This window comes from Eurypyga helias, unplaced genomic scaffold (assembly GCF_000690775.1).
Source record: "Eurypyga helias isolate BGI_N326 unplaced genomic scaffold, ASM69077v1 scaffold29555, whole genome shotgun sequence".
Classification (NCBI taxonomy): Eukaryota; Metazoa; Chordata; class Aves; order Eurypygiformes; family Eurypygidae; genus Eurypyga; species Eurypyga helias.
Genome location: NW_010251255.1, coordinates 2,682 through 21,996, shown reverse-complemented (window position 1 = coordinate 21,996; position 19,315 = coordinate 2,682). Strand labels below are relative to the sequence as shown.

The 19,315-nt window shown below is 43.0% G+C and overlaps 1 protein-coding gene across 1 annotated transcript; it reads left to right on the top strand.

Moving 5' to 3' along the window:
* The first annotated feature begins 3,482 nt into the window (after window positions 1-3,482).
* Window positions 3,483-14,205, top strand: KLHL24 (kelch-like family member 24). The gene is made up of 6 exons (XM_010151968.1): window positions 3,483-4,402; window positions 9,395-9,579; window positions 10,741-10,859; window positions 11,888-12,076; window positions 12,510-12,698; window positions 13,864-14,205. Exons 1-6 carry the CDS (start codon window positions 3,483-3,485, stop codon window positions 14,062-14,064), a joined length of 1,803 nt encoding a protein of 600 aa, XP_010150270.1. The 3' UTR covers window positions 14,065-14,205.
* Window positions 14,206-19,315: the final 5,110 nt, after the last annotated feature.

Below are 19,315 nucleotides of genomic sequence, written 5' to 3'. Positions count from 1 at the left end.
CCTGATGACTAGGTGTTACCGCAGGGCCTCGCCCCGGCCCCGACCGCCTCTTCCCTCTGCTGCTTTCCATCCGTTCACCTGACGGACCAGTCCTGTGAGGCAGGAGCGACGGAAGAGCAGCTCTACCAGAAGGTTGCTAGCTGTGGCCAGAGCTGCGGCTGTAGGGAGAGGGGTAAAATCCATGGGGATGTAAAACCCGTGAGGATCCTCCCTCCCAGTGGAGGAAGGAGGAGTTTAGTGCAACATTAAAGTTAATTTGCATAGGAGGATTAACTGATATAAGGTGTCAGGGCAAACACTTTCTAGCCCTCATTTTCCTGCCTCTGGATTGGGCTCTTAGATCGTTTCTGAGGAACGTCCTGTGTAGCCAAGCCTACAGACAGCATAGATTATGGAAATCAGAGGAATCTGCTGAACTTTTCCCAGCTTAATGTAGAGATGTGCAGGTAACATCCATGTCGGAGCCGTGTCTGTATTTCCAAAACATTTTTGAAAACCTGTTGGAGGAAAGCGTGATTCCTTTTTCCTTTCCAGTGTGTTGGATGGGCAGACTCTCAGATGGGCTTAAGGTCCCTCCTGTTGACCCTTGCTCAGGCAAGCAGTCCTAAGCGTTTTGTATTTTTTTAGATTAGTTGCCGTTGGGGAACATACTTCATTTGTTTTGCTTTGTTTAAACTTACTGAAGATCTCTCAAATGTTAAATTCTGTAAATGATCAGGGCTTTATAGTGCAGAGCCTGAGGGCACGTGTACCTTTATATACACGGTATATCCTCTTGTGTTTCCCTCCTTTGCATCCAAAGCAGCTCAGCTTTGGGCACGGATTCCCCTCTGCCTGTCCAGCTTTGGGGCTGAAAGATGGGGTGGGCAGCTGGAAGTGGTGACATTTTAAAACTGCCAGAGCAGGATTGGCAAGAAGGCCATATGTATGTCTGATCGAGCTGGACATGTGGTAGCAATCCCGATATCTTACAAAATTCCTTTGCTTAGGCAAACCTGCAGAAGTCATTAGCTGGATAGAAGGTGGAGCATAGTATATTCAAAAGCAGTAATTCCTGCAATGGAGTGTAATTACTTTTCCTTTCTGTTAGTTGTATATTTGCAGTATTTATCCCCTCGATTAGTTTTTGCTCCATGGATTTTGGGTTTTTAGTCTCCTGTTTCTTTAAACCGTCGGGACATCAGAAAAGAAGTCATTTGCTGACCACTACTTTCCTGTGGTTCCAAGTCCCAAGCATAAAGAAGTCCTTGCTTCCCTCAGCGAGCAGTCTCAACCCAGAGCCCTTATTGCCATTTAGCAGCGATTGCATAATAGAGTGTCGTCTTAACTTCTCACATAATGAGAAAGCTTTCGTCTTGAAGCTTTTTTCACTTTGTTGCCGGGTTGTGCCCTGTCGTGCAATATGCCAGTGTCTCGTTTCGGATGCCAGGCTAGCTTAGCTTTGGAAAAGCTCCATCAGCTTTGGTGGCATTCTTCTGATTTAAATCTGTGACGCTGGAATCAAGCCTTGAGGGTTTATATTTATATTTTCATTGTCACATTTCCCTTTCTTAGAGCAGGTGCTTCATTTCTCATGCTGGGTAGTGTGGGATTAATGGCAGGTAAAGCTCACTGTGAGGGTTAGGGGGTTATAGCAACAGCTGGTGAGGTGGTGGTGGTTGTTGTTTTGTTTTTAATCTGGCCTGCGTCATTAGAGGGCAAGCTGGTTGTGAAATGCCTTGGATAGAATATCAGCTGCAGATCGCACTGTCCATTTATGCCTCGTTCGGGTCTCTCTGAAGCAATCAGTTATTAGATCGGCTCATTGCAACATGGGTTTTGGGCATCAAAGCAATAACTGATCTGATTTTAATTCATATTAAAATTAAATGTTTTGTAGAGTAGATGAGCCATACCAAGAATCTACCTTGTAGATATGTGCAAAAAAATTGTATATGGGAAATGATGGTTTTAAACCCTCTTTTCTCAAGGAGTAAGTGTACAGCACACATTCTTTTCTGGCTCTTTGTTAAGATGGTGCCTTTCAAAAGGGCTGTATAAAAAGCCTGTTTAAAAAAAGCGTGTTCGTTGTGTTCTATATTAAGCGATGATGTAGGCAGACGTGGACTGGGTAATTGCAGCTCTGCAGCTGCTAGCACGTGGGGCGGTGGAATGGCTGTGAGGAGCTGACGTGTACTGACGGTGCGAGTGGGGAATGAGGGAAACTGCATATAACCTCTTGGAAGCGTGAAAAAAAATTCCATAAACTTTAAAGCAGTTCAGTGCGTGTCCTTGTAGACATGCAAATAAATATTACATGTGTTTGGAATGATGCCCGCGTTGGACCTGAGAGGGCGTTTTGCCCAGCCTGTTCCTGCCTCAGTATGTTTTGGTGGACATTGATCTCATTCATTTTGAAGTTCAGGAGTGGGAAAAAGCCCTATTGCTGCTGGATCGGGTGATCACGTTCCCTCCAACACGCACTAACTGCAAAATCACCCGCCGTTCTGTCACTGCCAAACTTTAATGTTGGCATACGCTAACATTTGAGTACTTGATTTTTGCACCTTCAGTGCTCTGCTGATGGGTGTTTGTGCTGGGGGGGCACCGTACGCTGCATCTGAAACCCAGAAGTGTTTGTTTGAGCAAAAAGTTCTGCCAATAATTATTTGCTGGTAGTACTCTGGCAAACAGGAACTGCCCCGGTCTTCAGTAAGTTGCCCTTGGTTCTTGTTTTCAGTAGTTCTACACGAACAAATGTAATCCTTCAGTCTGTTTTGTGCGCTAGCAATTTACGTTTGTTTTTAATTGACTCTTAGGTTATCAGTGAACTAATGTGGAGAAACTAGAAACGAACAGGTGAAAACTGGCGGTCACAGTTATTTATTGAGATGACAACAATACTAAACACTGTTATTGTAAGACTTGATTGTCACAGACTTTATAATGAAAAGGGAGTGATTTCTCAACTGAATTCTTATTTTCAAAACTCCACTCCCCCCCGACACCCCCTTTTATGACTAGTGATGTTATAGTGGCACTTGGAGGCTCCAGCTGAAATGAGAAAAGTCCAAGCTCTGGATCTTTATCCAGGAAATCTTTGGCTTCTGTCAGTCAGGTGATTTGCTGGAGCCGAGATCTCGGGGATTTTATCTTGAACACTAACACAGTGCCAGTGGTGCTGGGACATTCAGAACTCACCGATGACACCTGTTCCGTGGGTCTGTTTTGTATTTAACGCATAGCAGATAACGCTCCATTGCCCTGGAGCTCCATTGCAAGGGGCACGTAACTTGCCCTGTAACACTGTGTCACCTCGAGTAAAGGTCAAAAACTGCGCCAGTTCCTAGAGTGACCAAACAAGTATCTTGTCTAATGCTCATGATGAAATTACAAATATGCCAGAGTGAATACTGAAGTGTTTTAATTTTTCAGACCGTAGTGCTGCAAAGGAGAAACGCCGCCAATTTTTCTCAATGACTCTATAGCCAACTGATGTAACAATGGTACTAATATTGGGACGCAGACTGAATAGAGAGGATAGTGGGATACGAGATTCCCCTGCAACCAAACGGAAAGTTTTTGAAATGGACCCAAAATCCTTGTCAGGCCCGGAGTTTTTCGACTTCTCCTCGGGATCGTCCCATGCTGAAAGCATTCTCCAGATCTTCAATGAATTTCGAGACAGCCGGTTGTTCACGGACGTTATCATCTGCGTGGAGGGCAGGGAGTTTCCCTGCCATCGGGCTGTTCTCTCGGCCTGCAGCAGCTACTTCAGAGCCATGTTTTGCAATGATCACAGAGAGAGCAGAGAGATGTTGGTGGAGATCAACGGCATTTTTGCTGAAGCTATGGATTGCTTTTTGCAGTATGTATACACTGGCAAGGTGAAAATCACTACAGAGAACGTGCAGTATCTCTTTGAAACATCAAGTCTCTTTCAGATCAGTGTTTTGCGTGACGCCTGTGCCAAGTTCCTGGAAGAACAGCTGGATCCTTGCAATTGCCTGGGAATCCAGCGCTTTGCAGATACGCACTCGCTCAAGACGCTGTTCACCAAGTGCAGGAATTTTGCGCTGCAGACGTTTGAGGATGTGTCCCAGCATGAAGAATTCCTTGAACTGGGGAAGGATGAGCTTATTGATTACATTTGCAGTGATGAACTGGTCATCAGTAAGGAAGAGATGGTGTTTGAAGCCGTCATGCGCTGGGTGTACCGGGCAGTTGAGTTGCGAAGACCAGTGTTACATGAACTTCTGACGCATGTCAGGCTCCCATTGTTACACCCAAACTACTTTGTTCAGACTGTGGAAGTGGACCAGCTGATTCAGAACTCCCCAGAGTGCTATCAGCTGCTGCATGAAGCCAGGCGGTACCATATCCTGGGAAACGAGATGATGTCTCCCAGAACTAGGCCACGCAGGTGAGGAATTTTTCTTTTTTTTTTCCTTATTTCTGTAGGAGAAGGACATAGTTCCGTGTACAGATATTTAATATACACGTGCCCAGCAAAACATCTCTTGCAGTTGATTGTATGTTGCATTCTGGAGCCACTGCAGGTACACGTCTGTACTTGAAGCTTACACAGGTCTTGGAAGTATACGTGAGTCGCTTTGCACAGAGCGCTTTATTGTGATGAAATAAACGACTGTTCAGGTGAGTGAAGCTATATTACCTTGCAAGGAAAATATTTTTAAAAGTTAATGTTGGCTAAGTGGTATCTGGTTATTGCATACAATAGCGATGTTTTGGAAAGAACTTACTGTGCCCTAGCAAGTCAACCATTCCATTTCCCAGCCTTCTTTCTTTTTATGACAATGCACGTGTACAGGACACTGTAAAGGATGTGGATGGGGATATAGATTCAGAGCATTCCCTTGCTATGTCACAAATACTTCACCGATGCAGTAGTACATGGATTTGTAATAGACAGCAGACAGCAGACCAACAGGTTCTTAACTGTAAAGAAACAAAATCTTGCATTTTTAGAGTTATGAAACAGTTCCTGAAGTATTTCATGCTTATTCTATGACATTTAATAACTCGGAATTGCTACTAGCTAATAATGTGTTACACAAATAGGTGACTGAAGTTGCAAGAAGAAATGAGGAAGAGTCCATTAGTGGCATTTATGAGCAATGGTGGTTATGAATTGTTTTCCTGAAAAATATTTTCCCAGTAAAAGCCTTACCTCCGGATGGTAGTTGACATGATAGCTTACTGCTAACTCCGGCTGATTGAAAAATCCTGTCTTCCGTTGAGGTGATGCAATGATCCGGTCTGGACAAACAGACACTGTTAGGAGTTACTCCTCTTTGCTTACTCCTAGTCAGAGGTGGTTGCTGTACAGTGGCTGTGCAGGGAGCCTTCTTTTTTTTTTGGCATGTGTTAAAGGCTTGCTTATAGGGGGGGAAAAAAAAAACCCCACTTAGCAAGCATTTGCCCCATTAGTGGCTTCCCAGTCTTCAATCCTGCTGTGAGAGAAGAAATTCTTAAGGTCCTTGCAGCCCTACTGCCAGGTTTTCTAAGCAGCACGCTGCCATGGGGGGTCTGCGGAAACTTCTGGCTCATGGCAGTTTGGAAGCTGGTGCAATGTTAGCTTCTGAGGCAGTTCATACCTGAGTGCGGGCCTGAGGGGGGAACCATGGGAATTCTTCAAACAAGGAAGTCTTTGGTCTGAGTAGTTGGAGAGATTTTATATCATGTGGTGTTGGTTGTACATTTATTACTCAATTTGAGCAAATACACTCGGACCTAACAGTCCGAGTGTATTTGCTCCGACAGATGTGCGTGGTGTGTAGGTGCGTGAGAGCATGAAGGGCCTCGGTGCAGGGTTCCGGTTTGTAAAGGAAGTACCTTGCCTGATACAGGTGCTCTCTGAGGCTGGGGCGGAGGGGGGCTGCTCTGGGATTCTGTGGCTTCTGTTGGGTTTACTGCTGAGGTTATTAAACTGCACCGTCAATTCGAGTAGGCAGGAACAAGAGAAGTAATTTACATTTTTCAGGAATGTTTTCCCCTTTTCTATTACATTCATGGAATAGTTCTTTGCCCTTCGCTTCTGCTGCCTGTTTGTTTCTGTTGCCTATAGCAAAAAGAGATCGTGGTTTGAAACAGTTACCAAGTTCCCCACGTTTTCATCCTGCCTTTTCTGGGCATTTCCTGGGGGTTTGGGGAGGAGAGGATGCTGCAGGCCTCTCTTCCTTCTTCCCTGCCTTCCTCGGATTTCGTTCTCTAAACTGTTTCTAAAAGGAGACGGGCTGCAGGGTCAGAAATTCCCACGCCAGTGTGTTTACTGAAACTTCTGGAAATCAATGGCAATTCCTTGTATGGGTACGTTTGCACCTACCCATTTTTTAAAAGAACAGTGTGGATTGCCATTGCGCAGTTGATTATATTTTCTTTTCTTTTGGAAGCCTGCGTAGAGTTACCTGGAGTAAATACAAGCTTAAAATGTGGCGCAGCACTTGCTGTCTGTGGTGTGTGCATCGTTGGCACGTGCCGGCGGTCTCTCCGTGTCAGTTATGTATTTGCAAGGACACAGTGACATCTTGAGGCTGTCTTGTCGGCTGTCAGCAGCGGTGTGCAGCAAATCTCCAGGCCGAGACCAAGCAGTGAGCAGTAACATGTTTCCATAGGCAAAACAAACCAGGCTCTTCCTACTGCATGCCTTGGATTATCTTCAGGGTCCCTGTGAGTTTGGCAATCGCACAGTCCTGTTAAGCTGTCTGGTAACAGTATGTGAGCGTCCTCTTTAGTTAATGAGAAGTTACTACATGTATACATTTAAACACATCCTTTTTGGTTGCCTTTAGAAAGCATTAATAGAGTCTCTTTATTTGTGCCTCAAGGAGATGAGTTTGTGTTTCGCTCTCCTTTCCTCTTGGTTATCCCATTTGCTAAAGTGAACTAGGGGGGAGGGGAGGAAGTATTGATTTACCAGAATGATGGTAATTTGTCTCCCAATCTTAGAATGTTTTGGAAGGGAATCTGTTTGAACTACTGGAAGTTCTTCTGTCTAGCTGACACTGTGCTGGTTGGCATTCTCACCTCGTCTAGAGGTCTGCATGTAACTCCGGACCCCTTGGAAACCTGCTCTTGGGAATGCACAGGATTGCATGATACTCTGTCAGCTGCCTTCCACTTCCTCTCTTCTATTTTGTGCACCTTTTCCTGGACAGAGAGTGTCTCCTGGAACCTCTCCAGTGCCCTTTTTAGCTCACCTCTGTTATTTTGCTCACATCCTTTCTTTTGAGGGATGCAAGGACAACATTCTGTACTGCTGATTGAGATCACGGCTTTCTCTAATCTCCAAATATATCCTTAGCTCTCTTCTGGAATTAGACTTTGCCTGTATGTTCTTCTGGTGTACTCCCACTTTTTGTTTTTAACTGATGTGCCCTCTGTCATTTGCAAAAAATGTTCTGAAACTAACCAGAACCTGTGCAGTGCAAGACTCCTTCAAGAAGACGTTAACGGAGAAAACCTTTCTTAACTGAAGAAAGGATGTGGTTCTAGAGGTGATAAAATGTTGGGAAGAATTTTGGTTTTCTGTGCATCTGAAATGCTGTATTAAATTAATATTTCCTTCAAAGGGCAAAACTCCATCACAACAATTCGTAGAGAGCTCTCTCAGATCAAAGATTTTTGGTTCATTTAGTTAGAAAGTAGAGATTGATAATCCAGTACAGTAAGCTTTCCAGTAAGTGAATGGAGGCCTTGCGTCTAATCTAGAAAGTAATCAACGTTCTTCGGTACATACCGTTAGCTGATGTAGCTGGGCTTGCTTCGGCAGATGAAGAGATGAGTATCTTGCTCTTAAGGCAATTCTGTTTCTTGGTAGTGCTTTGCTGGCACAGGAACTTCCCCTGTCTTATCCTTTGAGAGATTCTTTTCAGAGTTGTTCCTCAAAAAAGCAAAAGACAGTAACAGTAGATACATAGAAACCAGGAATGAGCATGACTTCAAGGCTAAGGAGCTGAAGAGAGTGTTTCTCCTAGTTCAGGCGTGTAAGTGTGCTTCCCCAGATATGCATCTTCGTCGTATAATCTCACAGTACGTTACCATTTAGTAGTGCCTTTGCCTCCTTAAAATATCCTGAGTAGGAGGAAATGTGGTATATTCAGATGGTGGGGTGTGCTGCCAAGGAGATAGAAGGGCTAACTGGTTTCATTCCTGATGTTTCAAAATGGGGAGAATGTCATCAGGATTTATCAGTTAATATGTGCAGAAGTTTCCATAAGTTAGGAAATTTGGGGACAGATCATGCAACTTTTATCTCAAATGCAGCCCTAAGTCATGTAGGTCTTCGAGAGAGCACTGCAGTACTCAGCAGTGGTGCGAATGAGACGCTTGCTCCTGTGGGGATCGAAGTTAAAGCACGACACAACAAAAAGGCTGACCAAAACCAAAATCAATCTTGTGTTCAGTTTTACTTAATACACAGCAGTCCTTGAGTCCACTAACTCTATCAGTGCAAAATCCTTTAGTCTCAAAATGCCCTGAAGAGAAAACATCTTGACTAATGCTTACAAGAAATGATAAATTTGAGAGGAGAAAAAAGTTGGTCGTAGTTTGATGTGCACATGGAAGATGGCTGGTTGATTCTCTGCACTGAAGCGTGGATTAACGTCTAGCGATTCTTGTTACTGCCGTGAATGCAGCCCGTGTGTAAGGCAGAAGCATCAGGTTAAGCAGTAGGAGAATGAGAACGTGGAATAGACTTGAAAGGCTTACTGTGTACACTGCAGACTGATGCCTTTTTTTTTTTTTTTTCTCCCCACACTGGGTTTTAGTTTTTGGTTTAGGCTTGAATTTTTACTTCAGTGTTCTTTAGTGTTTATTTCTGTCACTACACTTGATATTCAGTTTTTTAACTGTGCATTGGCTCTAAGGTCTCTTTCTTTTCCCTTATGTTGGTGACTGTATGCCTTCAGCTTTTTTTTCCAGGAAATAAAATATTTTAAACTTTTTGAATATTCAAGCAATCTAAACTATTATAGATTTTGTAAAACTGGGAGTTCTGGTTTCAGTGTGAAACAGATTGCTCAGCTCATTGTCTCAGGCCCTTACCTGAACTCTGTTTCTCATATCTCCACATACACAGTCAAAGGAAAAATACTGCTGGAGTCAGGACTTGCTGTATTATTTAATGGTTTGATTTTTACATAGTGCGACTCCACTGCTTACAGAGAGCACGTGTCGGTGTAGCAACCCGCTGCGTAAGGAGACCGCTGGAAACAGTGAAAACCTCTAACTCTGCTAAGTGACCCTTTCTTTTCTTTTCTTTGCAGTAGAAGTTAATGCTAAACAGTAAATTTTCCGATTTTCACACAGTTTTGAAGACAATGTTGCTTGGCCTCCTCCATGTACTAATAACCATCTTCCACATCTTAGTTTTCCATCGTCACTTTTTCAGGTCGACCGGTTATTCTGAGGTGATAGTTGTTGTTGGAGGCTGTGAACGAGTTGGAGGGTTTAATCTGCCCTACACCGAGTGCTACGATCCGGTAACAGGAGAGTGGAAGTCACTGGCTAAACTTCCAGAGTTTACCAAGTCCGAGTATGCGGTGTGCGCTCTGCGGAACGATATTCTTGTTTCAGGTGAATAGTCCTAAACAATTCAAGACGCCTTTCTTTCCTGCGCTGTTGCGTTCTGTTGCGGGTTTGGTTTCCTTAGTGGGACAGAGCTGTGTACCGTGAGCTTCCAGAAGCTCAACTGAAAGTCACTTTCTGATGTCAGTGGTGAACACCAGCCCCAAACCAATCTTAGCGTAGACAAAAGTGATTCCTGGGCTATTGGTTTGGTATTAATCAGCAGTTTTTTACAGCTGATTTCCAGGATGTCGGTTGTGTTTGAAGAGACTGGCTTATGCTCCTGAAGTACGCCTCTTTGAAAGATAGCGGTGGCTTGTTTGCAGCAACAGCTGGAAAAATGACAAGCAAAAAAATCCCAAGCAGTCTTTTCCCAGCAGCATGTTCTCTGCTACAAAACGTGCTGTGTGCTGGTTAAAAACATGAGTTGCCTAGGAGCACCGCAGCGTGGGGACGTTGCTGGCGGCTCGTTTCTATTGTATGGCTGCCTAGATTCCAAAAGAAACACAGTTAAAGCGGCTTCTCCTCGTGGGAATGTGGAATGGAAACAAATCCCTTTTAGCACCCGAGTTGGTGCCTTTTACAGAGAAATGAGCAGTAGCTCTAGGTTTTTAAACACCTCTCGTTCAGTTTTGCAGCAAGGGTGAATTATGGGGTGCAGCTGACGGTTTAGACACCAAGCCCCATGTGTGAGTTTAAGCAAAGAAACTGTCTCCTCAGATTTGTAGTGCCTGTGTGACTTTTAAACAAAAGGTAGAACAAGGTGATGTATGCACGAGTCAGGTAGGGGAACAGCTAGTGCAGGGCCGTGCCGTGAGGCACGTAGGCGGGTAAGATTGCGAGTGTCTTATCCAGGTGGTGGTACTACAGAAGTCTGAAGGGCACGGGCAAGAGCCATTAAAATTCATTCCAGTCTCAAGAAGTAACCTAATGCGATCTCAGCATGTTGCCAGGAAAGGCACACATAGTAAAATAACTCAGTCTACATCTTCACGCTTGAAACCCACTGACATTCACTTTTTCAGTCTAACGTACAAATACAGATAGAACTTTATTTTACCTAAAAAGGATATAAAGTTTGCATTGCCCACTGTAGAGGGGCCTGTTAAGAGTTAACATTCCTCATTCAATAATGAATTTATTCACGTTGGCATATTTTTATTCTTAAAGGTGGAAGAATCAATAGCCGGGATGTTTGGATTTATAACTCTCAACTTAACATTTGGATCAGAGTTGCCTCCTTAAATAAAGGCAGATGGCGTCATAAAATGGCTGTGCTTCTTGGTAAAGTAAGAGAAGTATATTTAGAAATTTTCTTATAGTGGGGATGTTTGCTGTGTGTAAGATGATAGCGGAGAAAACATATGTACATACTTAGTATTGCTTTGTATCCCCTGTCGATTTTCAAAAGACATATTTTTAAATAAAGGATTATTTTAAGCAGTTAGGCTCTTTATCAGTCAGACAGCACCTGTGGACATGAAAATCACAGTACCCTTCATTTATGGTTTTTTTGTTATTGAAGTGTCTTATCCCCAAGAAGCAGTTTTTTGGGAGTCGGAGAAACATCTGGATTTACCACTCAATGTCAGCTCTGTGCTCTTCAGTGTTTTATACTGAAATGAAGCCAATACATGCTGTGGGGAGGTGGGAGGCTTTGCTGAATTTTGAAGGCATGTATGTGCTAACATAAAAACAGTAGTTGGGCTCAACTGCCTGTGAGGATTCCATTAATGAAAGTTAGGGAAGACGTGCATGTGGTGTCCCTTAGAGCGAGTAACTTCTTGGAGATGAGATGTGATGCTGGAGCAAACACAGGGAAGAAGGCAGACACAAATAGTAAGGACCTCTGCTCTTAAATATGAGAGGAGCAACAGGAAAGTAACGTTTACAAACTGTGAGGAAGAAATATTTTTGCAGCAAGTAGGAAAAAAGTAAACCACAGAAAAGCAAAGGTAAATTCAGATGGATTTTTAGTGATGCTGTTGCTGAATGCAATCTGTAAAAGAGAAATGCAGAGAAGTGCCTTTTTTAACAAATGCCATTCAAATAGGAAGCTTCTCTCTCAGTAATACTATGGTTGTGTGTTTGCAGTGTCATTCTACATGTGACTGAATGGAACTCTCCAGAGAGTCTTTACCTGTTATTTTTAGACCACATTCTTCTCCCTCTATGTATAAATTAAAAATTTGAGGAAAGTATCCCTTCACAAACCTAGCAAATAAGGATCCTGCAGCTTTAGATCATTTAATTTCATATTTAAATGTAGTAACTACTCTAAAAATGAAAGGATGATCGTTGTCACCGCTTTGCGTAGGTATATGTTGTTGGAGGATACGATGGGCAAAACCGCCTCAGCAGTGTGGAGTGTTACGATTCGTTTTCCAATCGATGGACAGAGGTGGCTCCCCTCAAAGAAGCTGTGAGCTCCCCAGCAGTCACCAGCTGCGTTGGCAAACTGTTTGTCATCGGGGGTGGTCCTGATGACAACACGTGTTCTGACAAGGTCAGTTAATTGTATTTGATTGCATCTTTGATCCATGGTAAACAGTATTGCTGGTGTGAAAGCAGATCACGCAGAGAGCTGTTTTAACTGGTTTGCTGAATGGAGTATGGCATTACTAAAATAGTAAACATTTGAAGTAGAAAGCATTAACTCAATCACTTCCTGTTACTGCGGTCTTTCTCACGGGTGCTGTCGTTGGCTTCACACGCTGTGCGAATTCTTAAACCTGAGGGATAAGGAAAACAGTGGTGAATACAGTGCCTATGAAGAAATCATCGTTACGTGGACCTATATTTATATTGAGTTCATTTTCTCGGTGAGGGAGCGCCCGCCAGGTGTCGCGTCCTTGGCCCTCCTTACATAACCAGCGTGGGCATGCCAGGTTGTTATTTCATTTAGGCTTTTAATCTGAAATGCATGTGTTTGTTTTCAGGTTCAGTCTTACGATCCCGATACTAATTCTTGGTTGCTCCGTGCAACTATCCCTATTGCAAAAAGATGTATTACGGCTGTGTCTTTGAACAATCTCATCTATGTTGCTGGTGGGCTTACCAAAGCGATCTACTGCTATGACCCCGTTGAGGACTACTGGATGCACGTACAGAACACGTTCAGCAGACAGGTAATGAACACTAAATGGCCTGGAGACATCTGAACGGTTTTTTTACATGAATATCTGGCATGAAATGAGTTTACACTTGTTTAACCTTGTTAAAATTGCGTCTCTCGTTCCATTCTTGCTTTACTTCTTCATCTGTATCATTCTAAACCGCGCAGAACAGGAAGTTTCTGAACCAGTAGCTTTTCGGCTGGTGTCACGCTTAGCCAGTCCATTGTCTGAGACCACGTACTGTTGGAGAACACTGCACAGTATAACAGACGATGTTTTAATTGTCTAGAAATTGATCTCTGTCAAGTTCTGCTGCATGTTGTAATTTAGACTGAAGATAGTAATTTCCTTATAATTGATTAAAGCCTTTCAATGTAACAGAATATTGAAGGCGGTTTTTACAGTGGGGAAAAACCCCACTGTATAGCACAGTGTCTGATGTTAGCTGTGAGAGCTGTATCACTTCAACATGTGGAACACTGAGCAGAATTGAAAGACGTGTCCCCTCGGTAGTAAAGTGTGTGTATCAGTTAATTTTCCTTATGTTTTCAAAACATCAGTCGCATAACTCTACAGTATCTGCCTTAACAGCATTTTGTTCTTTTTCCTGGCCTTCCTCTATTCCTCTATTTTCATTTGTGTTCTCTGTTGGATTGAGTGTTTTTCCATGCCTCCTTTTAAGGAAGAAATAAGACCCTGTCCCTCTTTGTTTCAAGTAAGACATAGTGCTGTCTTTTTTTCTTAGGCAGTCTTTTCTTAGTCATGGCTTTTTTCCTCTCCCCTGTTTACATCCCTCTGTTATCTGTTGCTCCTCTGAGGTGCTTCCCCTTGTTCCAGTTTCTTGCATTAACAGTGCCTGCTTCTGAAAACCTTTGTTCTCTCCTCCTTTCCTTATCTCACATGTTTAAGTGGTAAGTACGGTGTTCAGCAGTATTCCATTGTATCCTTTGGCTGAGGTGTAGTGAGGGCTTAGACCTGAAACAGCATTTTCTGAAGGAATTTGCTGCTGCTTTCCCTAGCTGTGCTTTCTGCATTTCTGGCCTGGAGGGAATAGTATAGACCAGTCTGTTTACAAACGGTCCTCACAGTGCTGTCCTTCTGTACTGGGGTAGACTTGCAGGAACTGAGGTCTTTGTCTTTTAAATAATCGTGTATTCCTTTGTGTATTTTGAAACAGGAGAATTGTGGCATGTCTGTGTGTAATGGAAAAATCTATATCCTTGGTGGAAGACGAGAAAACGGTGAAGCCACAGACACTATTCTTTGTTATGACCCCGCAACGGGCATTATCACAGGAGTAGCAGCCATGCCCAGGCCAGTATCGTATCACGGCTGTGTGACGATTCATAGATATAATGAAAAAGGCTTTAAACTGTAATTATTTTTCTTGAAAAAAGAAGATGATGGCATGAACGAATCCCGTGGTCTGCTGCAAGACAGACTTTTTAAAGATGCCCGAAGTGGGAAAATGCCCTTGCCCTACCTAAGTGTCATATGAAAATTGTATCCTGTGCCTTTAGAAAAAGGGTTAATTTAACTTACAAGTGTACAAATCTACCCAGTAAGCAGGGTTCATCTGTGTCTGCGGTGGGGGCCGATGGGAGAGCAGTCATAGCACACTGTGCTGGTGTTCAGAAAGCTTGCCCTGCCTGTGATGAGTAAGGAAAAGCTCGAAACTTTGTGGGGAAAGTGCCTTCACAAGCATTTGTGCCTGTGCCCTAAGAAGTGATACTGCGAGGTGTTTCAGGTTCTGCTAATTGGAAAAATAAACAGGCGAGTAAATTCCAAAGAATCATCTAGGACAATTACCTACAATTAAAAAAGCTTGTGTAATTATAAGCCATATACACAGCATTTTTACAATCAGATTACTCGACATACAAGCAGACTTAATGTCAGGTGATGCATGGTTGGAGTTAAAAAAAAAAAAGCCAAAACCAACAAATAAAACAAGCTACATAGGACAAGTATTAGAATCTTTGAGGAATGTTCTTTTCTGAAGGAGAAAACTGTTTGGTTTTTTAGTGAGTCACTGCAACATACTGCAGTGACGTCTGCGTACCTTAACACTGTGGACCCAACCCACAGTGTTGCTGAGCGTTCATCCGAAGTCCAAGGCTACGTGACCTGGAGAATGGTGACCACTGGGTGTAGGTGTGCATCTGTGAAGCAAGTTTTGAATCCCAGTGCTTAACTTTTTGAGTATGGCTGAAGTCGGAAAGTTACTGGGGTCTCTCTTTGCTCACTGCAGAGTGTCTCTAAATTATTCAGGGCATAAAGGATGATGAACTCTGGGTTCTTCCGCTTTTTTGAATCACATTATAAACGACCTGATGATAGAGGTAGGGGGTTGCACCCTACAGCTTATAAATTGGTCTTTTGGAGATCTCATCTGCAGAGATGGCAAGGTACCTGCCAAGTATTTCTTGGCCTTTCTTCGGACAATCACTTACTCTAGCACAGTTAAACTACTGTATCAGCTGCTTGGCCACAGATAAAGCTCTGGAAAGGTCCTTCCTGTCACCAGAAAAGTATCTGTGGATCTGTCCACGTAGCCATATGAGGTAACTCCCACATAACATGTTTTGGCTAATTTTGAAGCCTAGGAAGCGCCTGTACTTTGACAAGTTCCCCCACTCCCCCCTGCCTTTTATTTTTAAATCCTCACAAAATTTCTGTATGAGGTTTCTTTATTTCCAGTACACAGTTTTGTAGCTGAGGCACAAGTTCATAAAAACTGAAATAGCCCTTGAGTTGGAAAATTAATAGGATTGTCTGTGTACCAATTTCCTGTAAATCACCAAAAACCTCAGGAACTGCCTTCAAAAGGAATTCTGAGGACAGCAGCCAGTAGGGAAGTTGGTCAGTGCCAGGGCAGATGAAAACAAACCATAAGGCCCCTGCAGAGACCGCCCTGGCCTCGGGGTTCTGGTCTCCGTGCTTGCTCAGGAGGACGAAAACAAGCACCATCTCGGGAACGTCGTTTGTTCCACTGGACTTTCTTCATCTGTTTTCCCAGAGTATTTCTTCATGAGATGGAAATTCTGACCCTCAGTGAAGCTATGCCAAACTGGGAGTCATCGTTTTCAGTAACATATGGTCATGACTTTTAAAGAGCACTGGGAGCTGCACTTTGTGATGCATTAACTTGTAACCTCAGGAAAGGACGCGAACTTCAGTTTCTGGCTGAATACCAAACACCGCTTTGTGTATGTTAAGAATACTGAGAAAACACAAATCTCTGCCTATCAGTGATGTAACTGGGAAGTCAGTCCCTGAGCATGTACATTCACATTGCCCTAAAAAGAAAGTCCCTCGGTAATGTAAGACAAATGAATCAGATAAATTAATCCTTTTCTAAGTTTCTTGTGTTCCTGCTCACCAAGTGTTACCTTGGAAAGGTAGTTTCAGTACCTGTGAATAAGGTCCGTTGACAGCCATGGTAATTGCCCAGTAACTGATACGGCATACTAACACTGTATATAACTTGTGCCATCATTGTAAATGACAATGTAAAAAATGATAGGAGCACTTCATTAGAGATGCAATTTGAAAAATATAATCCTTTCCATTTGTAATGTTGACTGTCACTCTAAACTGTTTTAAACTTTCTTTATTCTGTAGGTGTAGAAGAATGTCATTTATGTATAGGTATCTCTTAATCTGTGTTTATAATACTGCACTACTCTGTAAATAACCAGATACCGCTTTCTGTGGTTTTGAAGATTCATTTTATAGTTTAGTTGTCTTTTTGTAACAATTTATGTACTGTTGCTGTTACCTATTATTTTGAAAATGACAGTGTTTAATGAACCAGTCAATGCAGAAACATAGAAGAAAATTCTGCTTACAGTTCTTGAGAACGAGTATTCAGCGCTGACCAGTCACCTGTGAGGAGCATTGCTAAAATGGCAGTTATTCACACAATGATTGCCTTGAAACAAGCAGTGAGGGGTTGGGTTTTTTTGCGTGTTAACTGTGTAAATAATTTGCACTTTTTGCCTGCTCTGTAGAACAATTATTTTTAGATGTACTAGAAAAGAACAATTCAACTTTGGTTTAATAGAAACATACCATTTTTCTAGAAGGAGGCATTAATCTGGAAGTCTCATTCCTGAGCCACTTGTTCTCCACTGCGTTTCACTTAGGTACAGATGAACGCAGAGATTTAAACTCTCACTGTTACACATATCTAGCTGCTTGCAGTGCATGGGCTTGAGCAGGAAGTTGAGGTGTTTTCTCAGCAGAGAAAGAAAATTATTGATGTCTTCCAGTATAATCAAAGGATTTCCATCATCAATGGCAGTAGGTTTGGCAGCTCAAAAGTAGACATCTGCATAAAGATGTAACTTCAGTGTAAGCACACAGGGGAAGAGGGCTCAAGTGTCTCCAGAGTCATACCTAAAAAAGGAATTCTGAGAGTTGTCTGATATTGCACTCACTAAACAGGTAATCATCGTTAAAGTATTTCACTCTTAAGTGAGAGTGAATGTTTTCCCTTCTCCATTTTGATGTCCACTTGACAAGTTACATCTTTCTGTTCTTAGCAAGATGATGTTCTTGAAAAGAAAGTTGATGCGTCCCTGCAGCCTGGCTTCAAGAAGGTTCTGAATAGGTAACTTCAGTACTGCGTTACAGTGCAGCCCGTAGCTGCCTGCCTTTAGATAAGCCATGAATTCCCTCATTTTCCAGCCATCAAGTATGTAATGTTGCCTGGTAATCATGTAGTTTTCCCGGTAGGCTCCATTCTTGGTAAGGCATAATTTGTGGAAACTCTTCCACTTGTACCATCAGATGGTTCACTTTACAGTGTGTGCCTGGTGTGCATTTTGAGGATTAGGCACGGTGCTTTCAACTCCAGCACCAAGGGTCCAGAGTCATACTGGTGTTTTTTTTAATGAGCACCAATGCAGTTCTCATCACAGACTGCTTTTGTTTCTACTCTCTGAAGCACAGGTATCAGTAATGCAGATTATGTTGATATGGACGCTTATGCTAATTTCCTCAAGCTTTTTAAATGGTATTTTTAACACTGCAAACTTTGGAAAGACGCTGATGTAGGAAGTGGAGGTGCTCACCTTGACAAGGGTTCAGAGGGGAAGCTTGGGTCCCCTGTGCTTGTTGGTCATTTGTGCCCGAGAGCTCCAGCTTCTTCCTAAAAACAGTTGAGTTCACCACAACGTCTTAGGTAATTACTCGATTTATCCTGCTTTTGTTTTATTTGAGCTACAAGGACACAACAGGAAGCAGTCCCACTCCTGTGACTCCAGGTTTCCCTCCGGCCCAAGGCCTGGTGATGTGCTGGAGGTGTCATTCTCAGGGGGTAGGCACAGCCATGAACTCAGTCCAGCTCCAAAGAGAGACACGGGGGGTGGGCTGAGCTATGGCAGGAGGAAATGGCAGTGCATTTGGGGTTTGTGCCTTTAGCTGGGCTTGCTGAAACCAAGATGTTCCGGATGCTCACAACTTTGCAATCCCAAATGCTGAAACTCAGGTGGTAAGAATATTTCACGTTTGTCAACTCCCTGAACTCAGTGGGAGGGATAAAGACGCGTATATGGCCTCAGTCTCCTAGTGGCAATCTTCAAGAAAGCCAAAGGTTCATTTCTCCTGATTGCCCAGCTGGGCAAGTCTATGCGAGGCTTTTTTCTACCCCTTTAGATGGCAAAAACCAGCTCAAGAGCATTAAGAAACTCACAAAACTTGATCACTGTGAGGCAAAATGAATGTTTTCATCTGAATGTAGCCTCGTGCACGCAAAGTACAAATTCAGTGTTTTGTTGTGCCTGGTTAAAATCTGAGCATTACATACCCAGAAGAGTCTGCAAGGTACGGTGAGATTTTTAAACAGAAATCTGCTATCTGGTTGGGGGCCAAACAGCGATACTTTCTTTTTTTAGTATGTCTAGCACCCAGGTTTCCTCAGTGTTGAGTTATTTCATGTGGCATTAATAAAGATGGATCTCCCTGCCACTTTATGATGACTCTGTCAGTCCTGGGAGCGTTGCCACGCAACAGTAAGCAGCCTCCGACCAGCCCCAAACCAGATGTGTGAATCACCTGTGCTCCGCACGCTGGCCTTGCGTCAGCCGTCTTCCAAACCCAGTGTTGGGCGTTACTTCTGGTATACAGCCCCGGTAACGCCGCTGTTCAAGAACTATTTACAGGGACACTTCTTTCTCATGTGTATGTGTGCACATCTGTGCGTGCGAATAACTTTGTGATCGTTTTCTGGTAATGCTGTTAGTAAACAATGCGCATAATAACAGCTCCTGTGTACAGCATGTTGATAATGTAATTATGGCTTACTTTGGATTCCTAGTTCCAAAGAAAATACTGTGTGTTCATTTTGAAAATACCTGTGCCTTGAATTAACCTATGTTTTTATCTATTGTGAAAAATAGCTTGGATGACTTCTCCCAGTTTGTTATCTTTCCTAGGATTCATGTTCCTGTTCAGAGTGTTGATGTCCTTCTAAGAGAAATAAATCTTGCCATTCATTAACTAGAATAGTTAAACCTCTTGGTTAGAGTATATCTAGAATGCTTCCATTATTGCAGTGCTACGGCACATTTAATCTAGGGAATCCAGTATTTGGTTTTTCCTATTTTTCATTTCCAGCACTCCTT

Excerpts from the sequence above, each read along its gene's own strand:
- KLHL24 (XM_010151968.1), top strand. The coding sequence starts at position 3,483 with ATGGTACTAATATTGGGACGCAGACTGAATAGAGAGGATAGTGGGATA. Across the intron at positions 9,580-10,740 it reads GAACGATATTCTTGTTTCAG|GTGGAAGAATCAATAGCCGG; the intron begins GTGAATAGTCCT and ends TTATTCTTAAAG. Across the intron at positions 12,077-12,509 it reads ACAACACGTGTTCTGACAAG|GTTCAGTCTTACGATCCCGA; the intron begins GTCAGTTAATTG and ends GTTTGTTTTCAG.